The 21,909-nt window shown below is 43.5% G+C and overlaps 1 protein-coding gene across 1 annotated transcript in view; it reads right to left on the reverse strand.

Annotated features, from left to right (window-relative positions):
- slc4a5b (solute carrier family 4 member 5b) overlaps positions 1–21,909 on the reverse strand; it is a 70,215-nt gene that overhangs the window by 37,033 nt on the left and 11,273 nt on the right. The window contains 3 exon segments of the mRNA XM_037753698.1: positions 2,219–2,446; positions 3,265–3,329; positions 8,554–8,668. Of these exon segments, the coding sequence (XP_037609626.1) occupies positions 2,219–2,446; positions 3,265–3,329; positions 8,554–8,558 (298 nt within the window). The 5' untranslated portion in view covers positions 8,559–8,668.

The raw sequence follows: 21,909 nt of genomic DNA on the forward strand, positions 1-21,909 counted from the left end.
ACCCCCCATAAATTGTCTATGTAAGCAGCCGCGCAATGCATTCTGGTAGCGTGGCGTCGCGATTCGAGAGACTAGGCGTCACGACGCCCGCTCCTCATTTGCATAAAGTTGAGGGCTCATCTACTTTATGCAAATCACGGGCGTCTGACGCGACTCGCCGCCTCTCGAAACTCCCGATAATCTTTTAAAATAAACGTTGTCGATCCAAAATAAAGACAGATTCAGCAACTGCGTGGATTATTTCTCACCTCAAATGTTTTCAGAAACACATTTCAGTGAACTATTTTCGTGAAATAAGAGAAGAAAGTTTCCAAACGAGCCTCCATACTGGTTCCGGTTTGAAAGCTGGGAGCAGCAGCCAAAGGCGGGAAAGCGTTTGTCCAATCAGGAGCCGAGTGCCTTGTTTCTAGGGACAGCACACCAAGCGTCTAATGCTGGGAAGCGTCGCGTCCCCTCGCGATAAAAAACGCCCCTGTGGACACGTATCATAAGAGTCTGCTGCCATGCTAGCAGCTCGCTGAGGCTCTACTTAAACACAGTGACAATGCTAACATGATAAAAAGTTCACCACCTAATGCTGCGTTCCCAGACAACTCTGAAGTCCGAATTTCCCCGGTTGACATTTCCAACTCCCGATCTCCAAGAGCACTTCGCCAAACATAAATAAAAAACACGGCTGACCGTGACAAACTGATGTTTCTGTGGTAAGTGTACCCACAACTGATCTCTCAGCAGTGCAGCCTCAACAGTTGTTTTTTTGTGCAGAGAAGATAACTTTCAGAGATTGTATACCGTAACCAGCTACCTAATAACGTTTGCGACACATTTTGACATCAACTTACCTGCAGAACAAGTTTTACTATACGAGAGTAGTGCTGGGACGATACACCAATCTCCCGATTCTTTACTATCATGATACTTGGGTGCCGATTCGATATGTATTGCGATTCAATATTACGATTTATTGCTATTTTTGTTAAAGGGACTGTTTGTAACTTTCTAAGCATATAAATGTACCGGGTCGGGACACATGCACGCTCGCATATGCGCGCTCGCTCTGAAAATATCTAGTGAATGTTCAGTGGACGTTTGTGTAGAAATAACTGCTGCAGCTTCTCCAGACCAACAGCGGTTTCCCGTGTCTTGTGAAGTGACGGGGCTCCGCAGAGAGAAACGTTATCGTCTCCGACCAAAACTCCGGCGTCTCCCCCGTTCCCTCCGGCCGCGGTCGGGAGACTGAAGCAGGAAAAGCCAACACTAGGATCAGCATTGATTCATGGAGAGACCTTGGTCTGGTCAGCTAACAGTACTGCCAAGCAGCTGAAATATAGAGTGATATTGTGCTTTTAGCTGACGTGTGTCTCCTCACTGTGTTGAGCGATGCTCCTTCATGTCTATGTAGAGCGAGCACAAGCGCCAGCAACAGGACGCTGACTTTAGTTGACTTAACGGCTACAGGTGTCGCTGTTAACAAGACATTTCTGAAAGTTACAAATAATCCCTTTAACTTTTTTTAACATTAGACCATGGGAAAAAGTTGAATCATACACTTCTAAGGACTTCCAGTTAGATCTACATTAAATGTATTGTAATTATCCTGAAGGAGACATAAATGTCTGAAGCAAATTTCATGGCAATCCGTCTAAATAGTTGTTGAGATATTTCACTAAAAACCACAAATGTCAACCTCATGGTGGCGCTAGAGGAAAAGTCAGAGGATCACCGAGGATTCATTGTCTGAGGATCAGGAACATCTGAACAAAATGTCATCACAATCCATCCAACAGATGTTGAGATATTTCAGTCTGGACTGAATCACTAGAGTCTCTAGAGATCTGATCAGTAGTTAGTCAGAGTTTGGACGGACGCTACAGGCTGACCGAACATTAATGCGTTGAAGTAGTAGTCACAAAAACTGAAGGTAATGAAGTCCTGTAACCGGTTATATTTTGACTTTATGGCTTTTATACAACGGAGATTTTACCATATTACTCCTGTCATTTATTCTAATATTTCTTTAATATTTAACTTTAATTTTTGCTGTGTTTGTGTTGTTTGTTTTCTTTTCCTTTGTGTGTTTTTTCCTTGTAAAACAAAGCTAAACAAATGATTATTATTAAATCATTACTATTAGCCTGTTATTTATTATACTGAGTTCAGGATATTACACAATGACATCATGGGACGCACATCTTCTAACAGATATGTAGCTTCTAACCTGATGAGGGGTCGGCGTGCTCGTGACGCTCTGCGCTGCCCTCGTCATCGTCGTAGTGCTCCTCTCTGTCGTGGTAGTATTCGCGGTGCGAGTGTTCACGTTCACGGTGTGTGTGGTGATCGTAGTGCGAGTGCCGTGAGTCACGGTCGGGGTCGCTGCCGTAGGAATGATGTCTGCGCTTCTTCCGTCTGTGGGAAACTGGAACGCCGATGTAGACCGGCTGGGCCTCTGAGAGACAGACAGACAGACAGACAGACAAAGAGACAGAGGGAGAACATGGAAGAGCCGGATCAATACAGGAACGGCTTGTGGAGGGTTGTGAAAGCCTCGTTAGTGAGCAAGTGTAACAGAACTGGAAACACACAAACACGCAGATGAATAGGAATGTCTACGGTTATCTGCTGGTTCTTTAATTGTGCTTTTTACATTTATGCCAATAAAACATTTTTAACTGAACTGAATTAAACAAAGAAAAAGAAAAATTGGATATTTAGGGCTGTCAATCGATTCAAATATCTGTTTATCTGTTCTAAATGTACCTTATATGGAGATTTGTCAAGTATTTAATCCTCTTATCAACATGGGAGTGGACAAATATGCTGCTTTATGCAAACTGTATGTATATATTTATTATTGCAAATCAATAATCAATGACAGATATTGTCCAGAAACCCTCACAGGTACTGCATTTAGCATAAAACAATATGCTCCAATCATAACATGGCAAACTGCAGCCCAACAGGCAACAACAGGTGTCAGTGTGTCAGTGTGCTGACTTGACTATGACTTGCCCCAAACTGCATATGATTATCATAAAGTGGGCATGTCTGTGAAGTATCTGCATTTTTTTGACCTTTTTTCGAAAAATTTTCAGATATTTTTTCAGACTTTTCTTCTTTTTTTTTTTTTTTTTACAATTTTCAGACATTTTTCAGACATTTGTTTTTTATATATATTTAAAAAAAAAAATTGGGACATTTTTTATATATTTTTTTCAGACTTTTTACAATACTGCAAGCATAAACCTAGCTTAGCGGTTTTCTCACCTTCATCATCATCGTAGCGTCTGTGACCTCTACTTCTCCCTCGCTGCAAGTCATGATGATCCATCCTGAAACAAGGAGTGAGAGAGTGAGAGGTTTACTGAGGAAAGATGGACGCTGGTGGAAAGAGAAGAAAGGAGAGATGATCATCATCCTCGTTCTCTCTTTGGTTCTCCATCATTACAAACCTGAACTAAACCATAACACATCACACTTCACTGTCCATCGCCTCCTCTGTTTGTTAAGGTCAGGGAATCCTCCTGGCCTTACAGTGACTCTTATTGTACGTATGTGAGCTGCTGGGCCACATGGCAACACATGTGCCACGACAAACCTCAACAGATCGATGGATGACGAGAGGAAAACTCAATGGAAAACCCCAGCTGCCCTTCAGGACCAGACGGTAGCTCAAACAAAGCTGGAAACCAACGGAAACAACTGGGAATTCCCAGCATTCCCTCCAAACTGCAGCTGGACTTCGTCAGGATTCAACGTTAATGGTTTATTTCACTTGCCCGGTTGGGCAAGTAGGTCAGAAATCTACTTGCCACCAAAGTCAATTGGGTTGACATGATTGTTTTACGTCGGCACACAGCGTTGCAGTTTGTAACGTCACACACACATCGTTGTCGTTCTTCAGTGTGAGTGAAGAAGACATAACGCTGCAATTTGCCACAAGTCCAAAATAAGTCGTGGCAGAACAATCGTAAAACATTTGGAACAACTAACTTAATCAGACACTTATTAAAGGGACTATTTGTAACTTTCAGAAATGCTTCTTAACGACGACACCTGTGGCCGTTAAGTCAACGAAAGTCAGCGTCGGGATCACGCTTGTGCTCGCTCTAAATAGACATGAACGAGCATCGCTCAACACAGTGAGGAGACACACGTCAGCTAAAAGCACAATATCACTCTATATTTCAGCTGCTTGGCAGTAATGTTAGCTGACCAGACGAAGGTCTCTCCATGAATCACTGCTGATACTGTGTTTGCTTCTCAGCGCAGGCTGAGGCAGTGGGGCTCTGCAGCGAGAAACTCGTCTCCCTCCGCCCGCAGCCGGAGTGAACAGGAAGACACCAGCACCCTGTCGGTAACGAGACGGTAACGTTTCTCTCTGCGGAGCCCCGTCACTTCACAAGACACGGGAAACCTCTGTTGGTCTGGAGGAACTGCAGCAGTTATTTCTGCACAAACGTCCCCTGTACATTCACTAGATATTCTCAGAGCAACTAACTCTTCTGCAGTGCGGAGTGAGTGCGCGTTCACGTCTAGAGGTGGAGCGAGAGAGAGAGAACGTGCGCTGTCTGAGTGAAGGAGAGCAGGCAGAGGAGGAGAGGCAGCGGCTACACGCGAACGCACATATGCGAGCGCGCATGTGTCCCGACCCGGTACATTTATACGCTTAAAAAGTTACAAACAGTCCCTTTAAATATAATCGTATGCATGATAAATCATATACTCACGCACTAAACTCTTAAAGCAAAGAAAAACTAAGAACTATGAACATTTCTCATGTTCCTCTGCTCAAATAATCTTCCCACATATTCTTGCAGATGTTATCTGTACACAGTGTTCCTCATGGCGAATGTTTCCCCCGCTGCCTTCTATTAGATCAAGTATTTGATTCCTCACGGTGCACTGTGGCTTTTATTCTTGTATTTTGTCTTATTCCATTGTAGCTCGTTTTGATTTTGTATTCTCTCTGCTCTTTAATGACTGTTTTTAATTGTATTTAAATGTCGTTTTATGATGTGTTTCTTTTGCACCGTTGACGCTTTGAATTGCCTTGTTGCTGAAATGTTCTTTATAAATAAACTTGCCTCGCCTAAAGCTTGATTTCGTGGAGTTTTCTAGGCTGATCAATAGATGTCATTTCTGATTGCTTACTAGTTCCTGAAGCCTGATCACTGACTGTGAAGGACAGTCACATGAGTGCAGTCATGCACACACACACACACTCATGGGCACAACCATGCACACACACATGGAGTAATGAGAAGTATTCAGTTGTATTGAACAGTTTCAAATGTAGTTAATGATATCAGAAAATAAAGGGCTTCAGGAGGAAGTGTGCAGAAGCTTCTTTTCAAAGTAAACTTTCCCTGCATGTTTGGGGATTACCAAACCTGGATTACCAAACCAGACCAAATCTGTCAGGTCAACCGAGCCCCCTCAAAATGATGTTTACGTGTAACTGCTGAGGAAAAACAGAATGGTTGCCTAGGAGACAAGGTTGGCTAGATATCAGCTCTGCTTCTCTCTCCACATAAACGTCCAAGACATATAGCCATAGATCCAAGGATGCAAGGTGTTAAGAACTACCTTATTCTTAAACATGGCATTCATTATATATTACAGAAATCTGTCAAGCGCTTTTGTCCATTTATGGTCAGTCCATGTATCGTACACAAGTCAAGGAATTTATCGCATAGTTAATCACAATTAAACGCAAATTAATCGCACGTTTTATCTGTTCAAAATGTACCTTCAGGGGAGATTTATCAAGTATTTAATCCTCTTATCAACATGGGAGTGGACAAATATGCTTCCTTTATGCAAATGTATGTTTATATTTATTATTGTAAATCAGTTAACAACACAAAACAATGACAGATATTGATCCAGAAACCCTCACAGGTACTGCATTTAGCATAAAACAATATGCTCCAATCATAACATGGCAAACTGCAGCCCAATTTTTCCTCGCCAAAATTTAGCGTAGTTTTGGAGCGTTATTTAACCTCCTACACGATAAGATAGTATGACATGGTTCGTTAAAGAAATTAGTGGCGATAAAACAAATTTTCCGTGTTATTATGGCGTTAACTTTGACAGCCTTAATGGAAACGTGTCTAGTTAGATAAACACACAGCTACACGGAGGTAAGTCTTGTATTACTGGACGAACTCCAACGAGGGTGCATTGACCCTGCGTTGATTTCCCGGGCTGAGCACAACCATGCCCCGTGGTTACACGCCCAGCCGACTGACGCTCACTAGCGAAGGGGAACAAGCAATCACTTGGTCTAGCCCCCGGCTCGGGAATTAGGCCAACATCCTCTTGTCAATAAAATGTTAAGGGATGCACACTCGCAGCACAATGACACTCAAAACTGTCTCATTTTTTGCAGTCGGTGCTGACTAGCTACTCAGAGCCAACAATCACACAATGAATGTCTCTCCTTGGAAAGAAACAAAAACATTTAACACTTTATTTTAACTAATTTAAACTTATATTTTGTTTGATGCATATATTTGTACATATTTCTTATTTTATTATCTATTCAAAGCTTTGCACTTCCCTCAATCCATCCTGACACTTTCCTCAAGCATGGTACGTAAACGATGTCCTCTAATGATTCTCATATTATAGCCAGTCTATTTCAGTAGTTCAAATGAGCAAATCACCAAATGTGAGTTGAAAATACATCCTCAAAGACGACAGTATCAGTCAGACAGATTAAACCTGACAGACTTTTTCCAAATCAAAACAAGTATAAAACAGAAACAAGTCAAACTCACATTGCAATGAAGAGCGTTATAAATGTTTATGTCTTACCTGACGTGAAAGACGAAGCTGAGAAAAACCCAAATCAAGAAGTTGCCGGAGTATTTTTATAAAGTCAAAGTAAAGTACTCTAACTAAGCATAAAACACTCTTTCAACAATGTTCTGTTTGTAATCTATAGAGCAAAACGCTGAAACTAAACACAGACAAACTGCTCTCAATGACTGTATAGACGATCTGAGTACTGGATACTGGACGCCGCTGGAGTGTCACTTTGTGTGTGTGTGTGTGTGTGTGTTAGGGGGTTGGGTAGACGGTGTAGAGTGTGATCAGTTCAGTTCACATCTATTCACATTTTCCTCAGGTTTCTATCTTGAGAAAATCATTGAGGATAACGAGTGGTGGAAGGTAACTCAGTAAATTCACTCCAGAACTGTAATTAAGAACAATGTTGAGATATTTGAACTGAACTGAACAGATGGATGGATGAGCTATATTTTAGTATTTCCAGTAGTAGGGCTGTCAAAGTTAACGGGATGATAACGTGTTAACGCAAATTTGTTTTAACGCCACTAATTTCTTTAAAGCAACTTGCGATTTTTAGGTTGTAGCGGGCTTATTTTAAACTAGAAAAACCCTGATGAATCCATCGGTAACAACCATGTCATACTAGCTTGTCGTGAAGGAGGTTAAATAACGCTCCAAACTTGCGCTAAATTTTGGCGAGATACTGGTATTATATGAAAATGACCGAAAAATATCCAAAAACTGACCGAAAAAAGGCGGAAGAAAGACAGAAGAAAGACAAAAGAAAAGCCCGAAAAATGTCAGAAAAAAGGTCCTAAAAAGGTCAGAAAAATGACTGTAAAATATCCGAAAAATAACCGAAGAATGTCCGAAAAAAAAAGGCAGAAGAAAAGCCCGAAAAATTACCAAAAAATGTCAGAAAAATTACTGAAAAATTTCCAAAAATGGTGGAAGAACGGTAGAAGTAAAGTCCAAAAAATGTTCTAAAAAGGTCTGAAAAATGACTGAAAAATGTCCAAAAAGGTGGAAGAAAGAGAGAAGAAAAGTCCAAACAAATTTGAGAAAAAAGGTCCTTAAAAGGTCTGAACAATGACCGTAAAATATCTGAAGATTGTCTGAAAAAAAGGCAGAAGAACAGTCCAAAAAATGACCAAAAAACCCCCTGATGAATGCATCGGTACCAACCATGTCAGACTAGCTTGTCATGAAGGAGGTTAAATAACGCTCCAGACTTACACTCAATGTTGGAGAGGAAAAACTGCCATGTCCATTTTCAAAGGGGTCCCTTGACCTCTGACCTCCAGATCAGTGAATGTAAATGGGTTCTATGGGTACCCACGAGTCTCCCCTTTACAGACATGCCCACTTTATGATCATCACATGCAGTTTGGGGCAAGTCATAGTCAAGTCAGCACACTGACACACTGACAGCTGTTGTTGCCTGTTGGGCTGCAGTTTGCCATGTTATGATTGGAGCATATTGTTTGATGCTAAATGCAGTACCTGTGAGGGTTTATGGACAATATCTGTCATTGTTTGTGTTGTTAATTGATTTACAATAATAAATATATACATACATTTACATAAAGCAGCATATTTGTCCACTCCCATGTTGATAAGAGTATTAAATACTGGACTAATTTCCCTTTAAGGTACATTTTGAACAGATACAAAATGTGCGATTAATTTGTGATTAATTGTGATTAAGTATTTTAGCCGATGAGACAACAAATTTATCCACGTTCACATACTAACCACATGGTGGAGCCATGCTCATCATGGCAGCTTGAGGCAGTCAAACACTGGACCAGCCAACTCTTGATCTGTGTCAGCTGGTGTCACCACCAGATGGCTCTGAAGAACTGGTTTCCTGTTGAATAGATGGAGCAGAAGATGATGACTGAAGGTGCTGCTTAGATTATTAATAATCCTCTTACTTTTCTAGACAGCAGAATAAATTATACGCATGAATCACAAAGATGATCTGAGTGAAAACAATCCAAGACAACATTTACAGGACCTACATAGCTGGGATTGAGATTAATTAGGTGTTATGGATTCATATCTCTATGTAAGATAAGACTTAATTGATCCCCGAGGGTAAATTCACAAAAGCTACGAAAAGAAAACAGACAAAGAACTGAAGAACAAATTAATAAAAAAAAAATAATGGAAATACAAACTTGTATACTTGAGTAATGTACTTACTTTTCCACCACTGAATATAGAAATATAATAGAAATATAATAATGAAACAGTGTGACATACAACTTCTACAATCTCCAAAGACTATTACAACCATCTTGATACCTTTTTTTATTTTTTATAAAAAATATATATACATTTTATATTATATATATATATATATATATATATATTTGGTTGCTATGGTTACAGTGACAAAGACAGTAATGCATTTTTTCTTATTAATTTTATTTTAATTCTCGCAAAGTTAAACATTCACAAGTGTAAATTTACAAAAAGAAAAGCCTAATTTCTTTGTATTTATGAAAGAAATGGAATTATATCTGTCAACAATTTCTTCCTCACAAAACAAAAAAAAAGCAATGAAAATAATGAATGTATGCAATATCTTTAACGTTTTTAAGTGAAATTATTGTCATACTCTCACGTGGTCTTTTTATTATTATCTATTTATTTATTTATTTATTTTTATTGTTTTTTTTTATTTTATATCGGTTTTGTTTCATTTCTGTTGTCTTTTTATGTTTGTCATAGCTCTTTGTTTATGTTTTCGCTGTGCTTCTTTTGAATGTAAATGTTTTTAATGTTTTCTGCTGTTAAAATAATAATGGAAAAAAAACAAATGAAAAAGATAATTCACTCACCTGAGAATAAAAATCATCAAATCAAGTCCTCCTTCATCGTCTGGTAAACAACAACTTCCAGAAACAACTTAACTCTGTCATGGATAACTTTAACATCGAGTTTAAAGTAATAAAACAATGTTTTCTTCTCATTAAAGTACTAAAGTTAACTAGTAAAGCCTTGGGCACACTACCCGCATCAGGAGCGCGTGGCGTCTGCGTAGTGGCTGCGTGATGCAGGAGTCTGGTGTTCACACTAGACACGTGTTGGCTGCGTGTCGGCTGCGTGTCTGCTACCTGTCAGCTGTGTTTCTGCTGCTGCTGTCAGCCCTTTCTTTCTGCATAGAGTTTGCCTTTTAATGGCCATTTAACTTCATGATAAATATGATTTATATTTATTTTAGACAGAGAAAGGTTCAGAAACGTGTGGTAATTAGTAAATAATAGTAATAATCCACAATTAAAACTCCGTACTGTATTCATTTATGATGCTTTCCAAGTCACTGCTTGTTCCACATCACTGTCCGGCACATATTTCAGAGTAAAAGCCTCGTGTTAACAAATGAAGGGATTCTGTCTATAGAAAAAACGCCTGAGGGCTTTTATTTTGAAGTGAAAGCAGGAAGTGTTGATTTAAAAATAAGTCTTTACTTTTTTTCATCTCCGTAACATATTCACTTTTGGTGCATACACAAGAAACATAAATATAGAATAAAAAAAAAAAAAATGTTTGAATTTTTTTTTTGAAGCTGAACCCACCGAGGAGCCAGATGTTGAATCCAGAAGGAGGTTAAATAACGCTCCAAACTTGTGCTGAATTTTGGCGAGGAAAAACTGTCATGGCCATTTTCAAAGGGGTCCCTTGACCTCTGACCTCCACATATGTGATTAAAATGGGTTTAACAACAGGGGCAGCTGTGGCTCAGAGGGGAGAGCAGGTTGTCCACCAATCGGATGGTCGGTGGTTCAATTCTAAGCTCCACCAAAATATTTTAGATCAACCTGATCTCCAAAAAACTGATCTGAAACTGAAGTTATTGACAGTATAAATGGTGTTCTGTGTGTATAATATAAAGGAAACAGTAGAAAGATGTGATTCTGTGGTGTGAGGCTGAACTTGGCTAGACTCTTGTGACCAACTGAATCAGTGTGTTTCAGAAAAAGTAGCTTCACAGTGCTCTTTAGAAGCAGATGGAGTTGGCTACAGTACTTTCAACTGTCTCTTTGTGTGATCCAACGTTAGGACGGGACTGTTTTCTCAACCTTTACATTTGTGTCTTTCAGTCACTTAACCAAGAGCTGGTTGAAGCTGCTACCCAGCAGGCTCCCAGCAAGGAGATGCAGTATCTCAGGAGAGCCCTGATGGACGTCCAGAAACAGAACTTTGAGCACGCCGCTGAAAACGCTGCCCTGAGGGAGCAGATGGCCGCCAAGGAGTCCAGCTGGGAAGAGGAGAAGATGAGGATCCTGAGGGCTCTCAGGTCAGAGAGAATCATCAGGAAAGAAGCCCAGAAGGGCCTCAAAGGACAGGATGAGCACAACCCTGACCTCCAGGTTCAATTCCTCCAGACTCCCAGCAACCAGCTGAAGGACTCTCACCAGCACATCACTGAGCCAGCCGCCGAAATCGCTGCCCTGAAGCAGCAGATGGCCGCCAATGAGTCCCGCTGGGAGCTGAAGAAGAACAAGATCCGGATGACTCAGAGAGCCATCAGGCTCAGGATACAGGCTCAGATGGACCTGCAGACCAAGGAGCAGGAGAAACAGGAGGTGACCGACTCTCTTAGTCAAAGTCTTCTTGAAAAGCAGAATGAGATTGTGATGGTCAAACAGACTCCCAGCAACCAGCTGAAGGACTCTCACCAGCACATCACTGAGCTGGCCGCCGAAAACACTGCTCTGAAGCAGCAGATGGCCGGCGAGGAGTCCGGCTGGGAGGAGAAGAACAAGATCTTGAAGGCTCTCAGGTCAGAGAGACTCATCAGGAAAGATGCCCAGAGGGACCTCAAAGGACAGGACAAACAAAACCCTGTTCTCTAGGTTCAACTCCTCCAGACTACCAGCAACCAGCTGAAGGACTCTCACCAGCACAACACTGAGCTGGCCGCCGTAAACGCTGCCCTGAGGGAGCAGATGGCCGCCAAGGAGTCCCGCTGGGAGCTGGAGAAGAACAAGATCCTGATACAGGTTCAGAACGACCTGCAGACCAAGGAGCAGGAAAAACAGGAGGTGACCGACTCTCTCAGTCAAAGTCTGCTTAAAAAGCAGAATGAGATCGTGATGGTCAAACAGCTCTGGACTGAAAAGTGTGAAAAGGCCTGTAATGCTTGGAAGGAGGAGAACAAGGAGATCAGAGAGACCTGTGAGAGAGAGCTCCAATCTGCACTTGATCAAAAGAATCTGATGGTCAAATCTCTGCAGGACGAGTCGGACAGGAAGGTGAGCCAGCTCGTCCTGGAAAAGGATGATCTGATCACCGGATTGACGACGGCCAAGATGGCTCTGGAAGTCCAGACTCTAAAGAAGGAGATGCAGCTCATCCAGAGCGAGGTCCGGCTGAAGGAGAAGGAGATGCAGCTCCTCCAGAGCGAGGCCGAGTGGTCAACGAAGCTCGCCCCTCTGGAAGATCAGATCCGGCTCAAGACCGACACCACCACAGACCTCCAGGCACAACTCCTCCGCCTCCAGGAGCTCCACCAGAAACTTGACCTGGGAGCACTGCAGATGACCGCGGAGGAGATGAATGCCAAGAAGAAGGAGTTAAAGAAGCTGATTGTGGAGAAGGAGAAGGAGGAGAAGAGACAGAAGAAAGAGAGGGAGGAAAGAGAGAAGAGAGAGAAGAAGGAGAGGGAGAAAAAAGAGAAGGAGGACTTGAAAAGGGAGAAGAAGGAGAGGAAGGAGAAAGAGAGGAGAGAGAAGTAGCATCCTTTCTCTCCTCATTGTTCTCCCCATCCTCCTTCTGACCATCCCACCCCTTCACCCTCTACACCCACTCTTGCAAAGATATATAAATAAAAATAACAAAAGAATATATTTTCTATCATCTGACAATCCGTCTTTTTAAAAGTGACAATCCTGAAGATGTCAGTCCTGGTTGATTGAGTGAAAACAGGTGAATGGTGTTCAGAGTTCAGCAGTCGGGAGTCTTTGTTGATTCATGAGCTTCAACTTTTCACAGTTGTGTGCATAGTTTCATTTTTAGTGTTCATACAGTGGAGAAAAACTGTAATACAAACATTATATCCACCACAGATACCCAGTTAGTTACTATTATATATAACTAACCAGACTATATCATAGTATAGAATGCAATAACAAAAATAAAGTTATAGTTTACGTCATTAAAAGGTCATAAAAAGTCATAATATATAGTATGTCATTAAAAAAATATAAAAAGAGCCGCAAATGGAGTAAGACGTACTTTTCAGAGCTCCTGCAGAATCCTGACTAATTTCGTATTTAAACGACATTTCATTTTAAAAAAAGCACGCAAAAAGCTTAGAATCTACCCTCAACTAACCAAGGTGCAGTTAAAGGTCGGTAAAATCGACGTGGATGGCGTCTAATCTGCGCAAATATAAGTACGAGGGCTCATCCACCACAAGGCCCAACACATCCTCGGCGAAGAGTTCAACTAACACCGACCAGGCTTCACCCGCACCCGCGGCTGAACCGACCATGGACATCGCCTCGGTGAAAGCGGATATCCTCTCCTCCATAAGAAAGGACATAGCCGCTGTGATGAGTGAACAGCTGAAGAGTTCTCTGGCGGAGTTTTTTGACTCGCTACAGACGGAAATGAGAGCATTGAAAACTGAAATAGCCAACAACACCGCGGTGCTCCGCTCAGATCTCGAGCATGTTAAAGCTAACGTAACAGAGATGGAGGCAGGACTATGCACTTGGTCGGGCGAGGTAGTTTCAGTTCAAACATATGTCAGAGACCTCAATAAGCAAGTGGAAGAAAAGTAAAATGTGAAGATATGGAGGGGAGGATGAGAAGAGGTAACATTCGGATCATCGGAGTAGCTGAACAACCTGGATCAAGCTCACCTACGGAGGTTTCTAAACTTCTTAAAGAGGTGCTACAGATGGATAAAGAGGTGCGGGTGGAGCGCGCACATCGCGGGCTAACACAGAGGAGACCGGGAGACAAGCCACGCGCCATCATCGCAAAACTACAGAACGAGGGAGATGCCGAAAACATCCTGAGGAGGGCCCGGGACCGCGGTGGTCAGCTCCGCTACAACGGCAACGCCATATTCCCCGACTACACGGCCGCCGTGGCCAAAGCCAGGTCCGCGTTCACGGACGTCAGGAAGATGCTCCGCGGGAGATCAGGAGTTCGTTATGGAATACTCTTGAAATAGCTGTGTGCTGCTGTGTCTGTAGCTGCTCTAGCACATCCAGGGCAATATAGTTATATACTCTTCATTACAGCGGCTAATTACCCGCTACAGTTATATCTACACTAGTTCTGCTTAAGCGCTCACACCTCACTCCTTTTTAGAGACTTAACCGCACATATTCAGCTCGGCTAACGCTAGCTGGGCTATCGTACCGTAGCATAACAGTAGCTTAGCAGTAGCTTAGCCGTTAGCGATGGCTTCTCCCTCTCCTGTTCTCCTGTTCTCTCTCCCTCTCCTGTTCTCTCTCCCTCTCCTGTTCTCTCTCCCTCTCCTGTTCTCTCTCCCTCTCCTGTTCTCTCCTGTTCTCTCTCCCTCTCCTGTTCTCTCTCCCTCTCCTGTTCTCTCCTGTTCTCTCTCCCTCTCCTGTTCTCTCCTGCTCTCCTGTTCTCTCTCCCTCTCCTGCTCTCTCTCCCTCTCCTGTTCTCTCCTGTTCTCTCTCCCTCTCCTGTTCTCTCCTGCTCTCCTGTTCTCTCTCCCTCTCCTGCTCTCTCTCCTGTTCTCTCTCCTGCTCTCTCTCCCTCTCCTGTTCTCTCTCCTGCTCTCTCTCCCTCTCCTGCTCTCTCTCCCTCTCCTGTTCTCTCCTGCTCTCTCTCCCTCTCCTGTTCTCTCCTGCTCTCCTGTTCTCTCTCCCTCTCCTGCTCTCTCTCCTGTTCTCTCCTGCTCCCTCTCCTGCTCTCCTGCTCTCTCTCCCTCTCCTGTTCTCTCTCCTGCTCTCTCTCCCTCTCCTGCTCTCTCCTGCTCTCTCTCCCTCTCCTGCTCTCTCTCCCTCTCCTGTTCTCTCCTGCTCTCTCTCCCTCTCCTGCTCTCTCTCCCTCTCCTGTTCTCTCCTGTTCTCTCTCCCTCTCCTGCTCTCTCCCTCTCCTGTTCTCTCCTGCTCTCCTGCTCTCTCTCCTGCTCTCTCTCCCTCTCCTGTTCTCTCCTGCTCCCTCTCCTGCTCTCCTGCTCTCTCTCCCTCTCCTGTTCTCTCTCCTGCTCTCTCTCCCTCTCCTGCTCTCTCTCCCTCTCCTGTTCTCTCCTGTTCTCTCTCCCTCTCCTGCTCTCTCCCTCTCCTGTTCTCTCCTGCTCTCCTGCTCTCTCTCCTGCTCTCTCCTGCTCTCTCTCCCTCTCCTGTTCTCTCCTGCTCTCTCTCCTGCTCTCTCCCTCTCCTGTTCTCTCCTGCTCTCTCCTGCTCTCTCTCCCTCTCCTGTTCTCTCCTGCTCTCTCTCCTGCTCTCTCCCTCTCCTGTTCTCTCCTGCTCTCTCCTGCTCTCTCTCCCTCTCCTGTTCTCTCCTGCTCTCCTGTTCTCTCTCCCTCTCCTGCTCTCTCTCCTGTTCTCTCCTGCTCCCTCTCCTGCTCTCCTGTTCTCTCTCCCTCTCCTGCTCTCTCTCCTGTTCTCTCCTGCTCCCTCTCCTGCTCTCCTGCTCTCTCTCCCTCTCCTGTTCTCTCTCCTGCTCTCTCTCCCTCTCCTGCTCTCTCTCCCTCTCCTGTTCTCTCCTGCTCTCTCTCCCTCTCCTGCTCTCTCTCTCCCTCTCCTGCTCTCCTGTTCTCTCTCCCTCTCCTGCTCTCTCTCCTGTTCTCTCCTGCTCCCTCTCCTGCTCTCCTGTTCTCTCTCCCTCTCCTGCTCTCTCTCCTGTTCTCTCCTGCTCCCTCTCCTGCTCTCCTGCTCTCTCTCCCTCTCCTGTTCTCTCTCCTGCTCTCTCTCCCTCTCCTGTTCTCTCCCTCTCCTGTTCTCTCCTGCTCTCTCTCCCTCTCCTGCTCTCTCTCTCCCTCTCCTGCTCTCCTGCTCTCTCCCTCTCCTGTTCTCTGCTGCTCTCCTGTTCTCTCTCCCTCTCCTGTTCTCTCCTGCTCCCTCTCCTGTTCTCTGCTGCTCTCCTGTTCTCTCTCCCTCTCCTGCTCTCTCTCCTCCTTCTCCTGCTCTCCCCTGCTCTGTGTGTCATGTTTAGTTATTGCTCTGCCTCCTGTAGAGCTAGTGGTAGATGTATTAGGTGTAGTGCATTCGCTGCATTGGAGGCGAGGGTTAGCGAGTTAGAAGCCCGGTTCTGCACTTTAGCTTCAGCTTCTTCTGTAGTTAGCCAGCCGCTAGCCGGTGCAGACCGGCCAAGCTTAGCTTCTGCTAGCCGTCCCCCGCCAACCCCCGAGCAGCCGGGAGGCTGGGTGACTGTCCGAAGGACGCATAGTCGTACCCTGAAGCCCACGGTTAACCACCAACCACTTCACGTTTCTAACAGATATTCCCCACTCAGCGACACACCCGCTGAGAAACCAACTCTGGTTATCGGGAGCTCCATTTTGCGGAACGTGAAGTTAGCGAAGTCAGCTGCCATAGTTAACTGCATCCCGGGGCCAGAGCGGGCGACATTGAATCTGTTTTGAAACTGCTGGCTAAGGATAAATGTAAATACAGTAAGATTGTTATTCACGTCGGCGGTAATGACACCCGGTTACGTTGATCGGAGGTCACTAAAGTTAATGTTCAGTCGGTGTGTGCATACGCAAAGACAATGTCGGACTCCGTAGTTTTCTCTGGCCCCCTCTCCAACCTGACCAGTGACGACATGTATAGCCGCATGAAGTCATTCCACAGCTGGCTGTCGAGGTGGTGTCCAGCAAACCATGTGGGCTTCATTGACAATTGGAACCCTTTCTGGGGAATTCCTGGTCTGATTAGGAGAGACGGCATTCATCCTACTTTGGATGGTGCGGCTCTCTTATCCAGAAATCTGACCAAGATTGTTGGTGGAACAAATCCATGACAAACCAGAGGTCCTTCCAGGACGCAGAGCTGTAGTCTGATGGTACGTGTCCACAGGCTCCGTGCTTTCCACGCTCCCCATTCATTGTCTATGCAAGCAGCCGCGCAATGCATTCCGGTAGCGTGGCGTCGCGATTCGAGAGACTAGGCGTGCAGGAAGCCCGCTCCTCATTTGCATAAAGTTGAAGTCCTGGCTACTTTATGTAAATCACGGGCGTCCGACGCGACTCGCCGCCTCTCGAAACTCCCGAAGATCTTTTAAAATAAACGTTGTCGATCCAAATTAAAGACAGATTCAGCAACTGCATGGATTATTTCTCGCCTCAAATGTTTTCAGAAACACATTTCAGTGAACTATTTTCGTGAAATAAGAGAAGAAAGTTTCCAAACGAGCCTCCATACTGGTTCCGGTTTAAAGCAGCAGCCAACAGCGGGAAAGCGTTCGTCCAATCAGGAGCCGAGTGCCTTGTTTCTAGGGACAGCCCACCAAGCGTCCAATGTTGGGAAGCGTCGCGTCGCCTCGCGATAAAAAACGCCCCTGTGGACACTAACCATTACTCACTGCTCTGCACTTCCACTAGAGCAGTTACCCACCCATAGCTTAACCCCAAACCTAACTGAGACTGTGTCTGCCCCACCTAAATGAATTCAATCAAAAGTAAACAGAAGAGGAGTTAAACATCATAATCTAATAAAATCTAACACTAGCACTGCAATAAAGCAACAAAACAGGAGAATTAAATGTGGACTCTTAAATATCAGATCTCTGTCATCTAAAGCTCTACTAGTAAATGATTTAATATCAGATAATCACATTGATTGATTTTGTCTTACTGAAACCTGGCTGTGTCAGGAAGAATATGTCAGCCTAAACGAATCCACTCCCCCGAGTCATATTAATACTCACATTCCTCGAGACACCGGCCGAGGAGGTGGAGTTGCAGCCATCTTCGACTCAAGCCTATTGTGGGAGCCAAGTTTAGTATACATGTTTTAGTTTAATAAATAAGCACAATCTGTATTTTATGTAGGTGAGATAAATAAGTGATTTCATTGAATAAGTTAATTCATAGTAATTAATATGTTAAAAGGTTCAAAGTAATTTAATGAACATTTGATTTAATTCATCTTGATGTAATATCTTTGTGTGTTACTTTTTAAAGGCAACACTATGTAAGCTTTCTGTTAGACCGGTGAGTAGGTTACCGTCGCTTTAACAGAAATAGGCTTCTTGTGCTCATTGAGGTAAAAACAGTGGTTTGTTCAGTTGAGGCTCAAGTTAAGGACCGAGCCACGCGGTTTTCTTACCGTAGTACAGTTTGCTAATTAGGAGAACTTAGCTTTGAATAATCCTGTAAGAAGATACTACAAAACTGTGGAATAAAGATTTTTGTTTTATCCTTTTTTACAACGGAGTCCTGTAAATGTACACGATTAAATCCAAGGTGACCGTTGAGCTTCAACCCCCACATTTGTAAGAAAACCTGCTCCACTTGGACTAATGAACATTTGTGGAAGGATTTGGAACCTCAAGGAAAGAGGAGTTACAATTACTCCAAGAGACGGTGGTTGTGAGGAAAGATTCACAGCTCTGCTGATAAAAAGTGCTGTGTCACTCCATGTGGACGAAGCTACTAGCATAACTGGTCCCATGTGTTAGCTAACGGACTAACCCTGACATCATTCAGAGAAATAGACTGTTCTTGCCGTTAGCCATGCTACTTTGAGGACGGTGATTATCATTAAAGACTCTGAACTGTTTCACATTAAGCTAATTTAAGCTTGTTTGCTTAAAGAATGGAGGAAGAAGACGAAGATACAGCTACGGTTGTGGATGCTGCTCGGGTGGTGAAAGTCACAGCTAAGGCAACGGAGGAAAAGCTGCAACGTGCTATTAGCTCAAGGAAGGCCAAGCTGGCTAAGCTAACAGGTAAAACAAATCAGATACAGCGATTAATGGACGACGGTGATGACACTAGCTTAACAGTGATTCAAACCAAATTAATGGTCGAGTTAAGCACGCTATTTGAAGAGTTTGGTGATTTGAATTACAATGTTAAAGGGATACTTCGACAAATCTCTGAAGAAGAAATGAACCAAGATGAAGCTAACTGGTTTTTACCTAAGGCTTATGCCTACACGGACTTTGTTGTGAGAGCTAAGGCTTGGATGGATGAGGCTCATCTACGCAGCGTAGAAGCTACAAAATGCAACGAAGAGGTGCAGCCAGGACAGGAGGAGCACAACCCTGACCTCCAGGTTCAACTCCTCCAGACTCCCAGCAACCAGCTGAAGGACTCTCACCAGCACAACACTGAGCCGGCCGCCGAAATCGCTGCCCTGAAGCAGCAGATGGCCGCCAAGGAGTCCCGCTGGGAGCTGGAGAAGAACAAGATCCGGATGGCTCAGAGAGCCATCAGGCTCAGGATACAGGCTCAGAACGACCTGCAGACCAAGGAGCAGGAGAAACAGGAGGTGACCGACTCTCTCAGTCAAAGTCTTCTTGAAAAGCAGAATGGTCAAACAGACTCCCAGCAACCAGCTGAAGGACTCTCACCAGCACATCACTGAGCTGGCCGCCGAAAACACTGCTCTGAAGCAGCAGATGGCTGGCGAGGAGTCCGGCTGGGAGGAGGAGAAGAACAAGATCTTGAAGGCTCTCAGGTCAGAGAGACTCATCAGGAAAGATGCCCAGAGGGACCTCAAAGGACAGGACAAACAAAACCCTGTTCTCCAGATTCAACTCCTCCAGACTACCAGCAACCAGCTGAAGGACTCCCAGCAGCACAACACTGAGCTGGCCACCGTAAACGCTGCCCTGAGGGAGCAGATGGCCACCAAGGAGTCCCGCTGGGAGCTGGAGAAGAACAAGATCCTGATACAGGCTCAGAACGACCTGCAGACCAAGGAGCAGGAAAAACAGGAGGTGATCGACTCTCTCAGTCAAAGTCTGCTTGAAAAGCAGAATGAGATCGTGATGGTCAACCAGCGCTGGACTGAACAGTGTGAAAAGGCCTGTGAAGCGTGGAAGGAGGAGAACAGGGAGATCAGAGAGACCTGTGAGAGAGAGCTCCAATTTGCACTTGATCAAAAGAATCTGATGGTCAAATCTCTGCAGGACGAGTCGGACAGGAAGGTGAGCCAGGTCGTCCTGGAAAAGGATGATCTGATCACCGGATTGACGACGGCCAAGATGGCTCTGGAAGTCCAGACTCTGGAGACCTTTCTCTCCTGATTGTTCTCCCCATCCTCCTTCTGACCATCCCACCCCTTCACCCCCTACACCCACTCTTGCAAAGATATATAAATAAAAATAACAAAAGAATATATTTTCTATCATCTGACAATTTGTCTTTTTAAAAGTGACAATCCTGAAGATGTCAGTCCTGGTTGATTGAGTGAAAACAGGTGAATGGTGTTCAGAGTTCAGCAGTCGGGAGTCTTTGTTGATTCATGAGCTTCAACTTTTCACAGTTGTGTGCATAGTTTCATTTTTAGTGTTCATACAGTGGAGAAAAACTGTAATACAAACATTATATCCACCACAGATACCCAGTTAGTTACTATTATATATAACTAACCAGACTATATCATAGTATAGAATGCAATAACAAAAATAAAGTTATAGTTTACGTCATTAAAAGGTCATAAAAAGTCATAATATATAGTATGTCAAAAAAAATATAAAAATTTCATAGTATGTCTTGAGTCTGGATATCTCAAGCCTTGGGCCTGGAATGGCTGAGACCCCAGTTCAGTGTTCTTCAATGTTTAATATTAATGGTGTCAGAAAGTCAACACAGGATACGAGTTCGTTCTCTTATCGTCTCTTCACATGTTCAGAGGAAGTCACGGTATTAATTTCTGCTGCGCTGCTTAATGAATCAACTCATTTACATATCAGATAGATAACACATCACCTCCTTGTTTGAAGAGTCTTCTGCAGGATAATCTGACACACACACAGTGTTCATATCTGATGTAATATGTGGAGCGAGGATCGAGACCTTCAGGGCAAAGGAGGCTGATTTAACACACAATGATGATGAAAGTGTGCTATGATAATAATAATATTTGTTCCAACAGAATCTGAAGACTATTTTAAAGTTTTTTTAATCAAAGCTGGATAAATAACTTCAACATTAAAGGAACAGTGTGTAATATTTCAGCAGATCTATTATCAGAAAGGGAAAAAATATGGCGTTGAATCGTATGTTCAGGGATGCATGAAGCTGGGAGGACGAGGACAATATCAAGAGATGAAGGTTGTGGTAGCCTCGTAGTACCGGCGAGGAGTTCAATCTACTTTCACCCCCGCCACCGTCTGACTAAAGTAGAGTTATTATGGTATGGATGACCTCTGAGCGAGGCCAACGGCGTTACCACAGTTTTGCAATCGGCGACTCACACATTCGAACATGAGCGGAGGGGTACCCAGTTGGTTGCAATCTACAACAACACCACTAGATGTCGCCAAATCCTACATAATCCTAAATAAATGAAAAAATAAATAAATGACTCAAAAAAGAAAAAAAGAAAGAAAAAATAAATAAATAAATGACTCAAAAAATAAATAAATATGTCATTCAATGTATATATAGTTTAGTTTAATTGTATTTATTTATTTACTTCATTATATTTTCATTGTAAATATAAATCCTTTTAACTTCATGTTTAATAATTTCTATATTATCATTATTTTATACACTGCCATATGTTCTGTGTTGTATGTACAATGTGTTAAATGTATAAAATGAATAAATATATGTTTAAAAAAATAATAAATGTTATAGTTGTATTGTTGTTATTGTCTATCAGTACTCTGGTAAATGATGCTGTTTAAGGATGTTTATTTATTAAATAAAAGACGTATTAGTGGCATTGTTGCAACAGAAGTTTACGAAAACTGCTATTTCTGTGTGATATATCATTTCTATCGGAGCCATCTTTTGTTCTGAATTGTCCTCTAAATAATAAAATGTCTTCCGTGTCCCTCCAGTGATTCCCTTCTCTCGGTCTGTGAGGTTTAAGTGAAAGCCCCCCCACTGGGTCGACGTGTTCTCGTTACCCAGTTCTCATTTTTTAATTTGAGTTTCTGATGTGAAAGCAGGTGTTGATGTTGATGCAGATGAACAGATGAACA

Source organism: Sebastes umbrosus, chromosome 19 (assembly GCF_015220745.1).
Source record: "Sebastes umbrosus isolate fSebUmb1 chromosome 19, fSebUmb1.pri, whole genome shotgun sequence".
In the NCBI taxonomy this organism is placed as follows: Eukaryota; Metazoa; Chordata; class Actinopteri; order Perciformes; family Sebastidae; genus Sebastes; species Sebastes umbrosus.